This window comes from Colossoma macropomum, unplaced genomic scaffold, assembly GCF_904425465.1.
Source record: "Colossoma macropomum unplaced genomic scaffold, Colossoma_macropomum, whole genome shotgun sequence".
NCBI lineage: Eukaryota > Metazoa > Chordata > Actinopteri > Characiformes > Serrasalmidae > Colossoma > Colossoma macropomum.
In genome coordinates this window covers 3677042-3680452 of record NW_023494805.1, presented here as the reverse complement: position 1 = coordinate 3680452, position 3411 = coordinate 3677042, and the positions used below count along the sequence as shown (strand labels likewise).

Genomic DNA, 3411 nt, shown 5'->3' with positions numbered 1-3411 from the left:
AAATGGAAAGGGGAAGGAAAGGAGAAGAGAGGGGAAGGGGAAGGAAAGAGGAAGGGGGGGAGGGAGAAAGAGGGGCGGAGGGAAGGGGAGAGGGGAAAGGGGAAGGGAAGGAGAGGAGTGAAGGGGGGAGGGGGGGGGAGAAGTAAAGGGGGGAAAGGAGAAAAAGGAAAGGAAGAGGAGAAAAGGAAGAGGGGGAAAAGAGGGAAAAGTAAGAGAGAGGAAGAAGAAGGAAGAAGGGGGGAGAAGGAGAAGAGGGAAGGGAAGGGAAGAGGGGAAGGAAGAGAAGGGGAAAAGTGGAGGAGGAGGAGGAGAAAGGGGATAGAGGAAAGAAGGGAGAAGGGGGCGGGAGAGGGGAAGGAAGGGGAAGAGGGGAGAAGAAGAAGGGAAGAGGAAAGAGGAGGGAGGAAGGTAAGAGAGGAAGGGAAAGGGAAGGGCGAGAGGAGGGGGAGAAGAAACGGAGGGGGAGGGGGGAGGAGGGGGGAAATCGAGAGGGGGAGGAAAGGGGAGAAGGAGGGAGGGGAGGAGAAGATGCGGAAAGGGAAAAAGAGAGGGGAGGGAAGGGGGAAGGAGAAGGGAAGGAATAGAAAGGAGGGGAAAGATGAGGAAGGAAGAGGGGGAAGAGGAGGGGGGGGGAAGGAGAGGGGGAAGGGAGAAAGAGGGGAGGGAAGGGAAGGGAAGGAGGGAGAGGAGGGAAGGGGAGATAGGGAAGAGGAGAAGAAAGAGAGGAGAGGAAGGAAAGGAAGGGAAAGGAGGAGGGGAAGAAAGGAGAAGAGGAGGGGAGAAAGGGCGAGGAAGAAAGGAAGAGAAGAGGGAGAGAGGGGGGAAGAAGAGGGGGGAGGGGAAAAGGAGAAGAGAGGGAAAGGAAAGGAGGGGGAAGGGAAGAAGGAAAGAAGAGGGGAGAGGGGGAAAGGGAGAAAGAGGAGAAGAGGGGAAAAAGAAAGCGAGGAAGAAGGAGAAAAAGGAGGAAAGAAGAAGAAGAGGGAAAGGGGGAAAGGGGAGGGGGGAGAGAGGGGAGAAGGAGGAGAAAGAAAAAGGAAGAAGGGAAGAGAAAAGGAAGTGGAGAGGAAAGGAGGAGGGGGAAAGGAAAGAGAGGGGAAGGGGGGAAGAAGGAAGAAGAAGGAGAAGAGGGAAGGGAGAGGAAGAGGAAAGGGAAAAAGGGGGGGGAAGAGGAGGGAGGGAAGGAGAAGAAAGAAAAAGGAAAAGGAGGAAAGAGAAGAGAAGGGAAAGGAAGAGGGAAGGGGAGAAAGAGGGGGGAGGGGAGGCAGAAAGGAGGGAGAGAAAAGAGGGAAAAAAGGAGGGAAAAGGAGAGAGGGGGGAAGAAAGGGAAAAGGAAGGGGGAAGAGAGGAGAAAGGGGGAAGGAAGGAAAGGGGGGGAGGGAGAAGGAGAGAAGGAAAAGAGGAGAAGAAAGAAGAGAAGGGGGGGGAAAGAAGGGAGGGAAGAGAGAAAAACAGAAGAAGAGAGAAATAGGGGGAGGAAAGAGAAGGAGGGGGGGGGGAGAGAAGGGAAGGGGGGAAGGGGAGAGGAAAAGGGGAAGGAAGAGGAAGGGGGGAAGAAAAGGAAGGAGGGAAGGCGAAGAAGAAAGGGAGAAGGGAGGGAGGCAGAGGAAGGAGAAGTGGGAGGGGAAGAAAAGAAGAGAGGGGAAGGAGAAGAGAGGAGGAAGAAGAGAAGAAGGGGAGGAAAGAGTAGAAAGAAGAAAGAGGAAGGGAAGAGAAGAGGGGGAAGAAGGAGGGCAAGGAGAGGAAAGAGAAAGAGAGGGGAGAAGGAAGAGAGGAGGATGGGAGGAAAAGAAGGGGGGGAGAGGGAGGAGGGAGAGGTAAAAGAAGGAGGGAAAGAAAAGGAAGGAAAGGGAAAGAGGAAAGGGGAGGGAAGAAGGGGAGGGGAGGGGGGGAAAGGAGAGAGAGGGAGGAGGGGAAGGAAGAAGAGAGAGAAAAGGGAGGGGAAGGAGGGAAGGGGAGGAGAGAAGGAGGGGAGAAAAGAAAAGGGGAGGAGAGAGAAAGGGAAAGAGAGGAAAGAAAGAGGAATGAGGAGGAAGGGGGAGGAGGAAAGAAGGGAAAGGGGAAAAGAGAGAAAAGAAGAGGAAGAGGGAGAAGAAAGAAAGAGGGGAGAGGGAGGGGGGAGAGAGGAAGAAGAAAGAAGAAGGAAAAAAGAAAAGAGAAGGAAGGAGAAGAAGGGAAAGAAGGAAGGGAGGAAGGGAAGGGGGAAAGAGAGGGGAAGAAGAAAGAGGGGGGGAAGGAGGGGGAAAAGAGGGAGAGGGGAAAAAAGAGGGGAAGGGAAGAAGGGAAGAGAAGGGGTGAAAGGAAGGAAAGAAGGGGGGGGGAGAGGAAGAGGGAGGAAAGAGGGAAGGAAGAAGGGAAGAGAAGGGGAGGAGAAAGAAAGGGAAAAGGAGAAGAATGGAAAAGGGAGGGGAGGGAAGAAGAGGGAAGGGGAAAGGAAAGGGAGGGGAAAAGGAGGGAGGGGGGGAGAAGCGAGAAGAGAGTAGGAGGGCGAGAAGAGGAAGAGAAGAGGGAGGAGGAAAAGGGAAAGAAAAAGGGGGGAGAGGAGGGAGGGAGGGGGGAAGAGGGAGGGAGGGAGGAAAGGAAGAGGGAAAGGAGGGTGGGAAAGGGGGAAAGGGAGAAGGGGGGAGGGAAGAGGGGGAGAAGAAGAAAGAGGGAGGGAAGGAAAGGGGAGGAGGGAAGGAAAGGGGAGGGGAAAGAGGAGGAAAGAGGCAGGGGAGAAGGAAGGGAGAGTGAGAAAAAGGGGGAAGAAGAGGAGGAAGAGAGGAGAGAAAAGGGGGGAAGAGGAACAGGGGGGAGAAGGAAGGGAGAAAAGAAGAAGGGGGGGGAAGAGGGGAAGAAAGGAAGGAGAAAGGGGAGAGGAAGAGGAGAAAAGGAGAAGAGGGAAGGAAAAAAGGAGAGGGAGAAAGAAAGGGAAGGAGGGAAGGAAAGGAAGAGGGGGGAAAGGGGGGGAAGAGAGGGGGGGAGGGGAGGAGGAAAAAAGAGGGGGAAGAAGAGGGGGAAGGAAGAAGGGGGAGAGGGGAGGAGGGAGGGAGAAGAGAAGAGAAGGGGCAGGGAGAAGAGAAGGAAAGGAAAGAGAAGGGGGAGGGGGAGGGAAGAGAGGAGGAGGAAGAAGAGGAAGAGGAGGAAGGAGGGAAAAGAGTGGAGAAGGAGGGGGAAAGGGGTAGAGAAAGGAAGAAGAGGAGAGAAAAAGAAGAAGAAAAGGGGGGGGGGGGGGGGGGGAGAGAAGAGGGAGGGGGGGGGGAAGGGGAGGAAGGGAGAGAGAAGAGGAGAAAGGAAGGAAGGGAGGAGGAGAGAGGGAGGGGAAAGAAAGGGGAGGGAGAAAAGGGAATAGGAAGAAAAAGGGGAGAGGAAGAGGAGGAGGGGGAAAGAAAAAGGAGGGAGAGAGGGAAGGGGGGGGGGGGGGGAAGGAGAGAG

The 3411-nt window shown here is 55.3% G+C and overlaps 1 protein-coding gene across 1 annotated transcript; it reads left to right on the top strand.

Annotated features, from left to right (window-relative positions):
- Positions 1 to 1007: 1007 nt before the first annotated feature.
- LOC118826043 (sperm protamine P1-like) lies at positions 1008 to 3069 on the top strand (the record flags this gene model as incomplete). Its single annotated transcript, XM_036596934.1, has 2 exons — positions 1008 to 1070; positions 2950 to 3069. Coding segments are annotated over 2 exons (183 nt in total), but the record flags the coding sequence as incomplete, so codon positions are not given.
- Between the last annotated feature and the right edge of the window lie 342 nt (positions 3070 to 3411).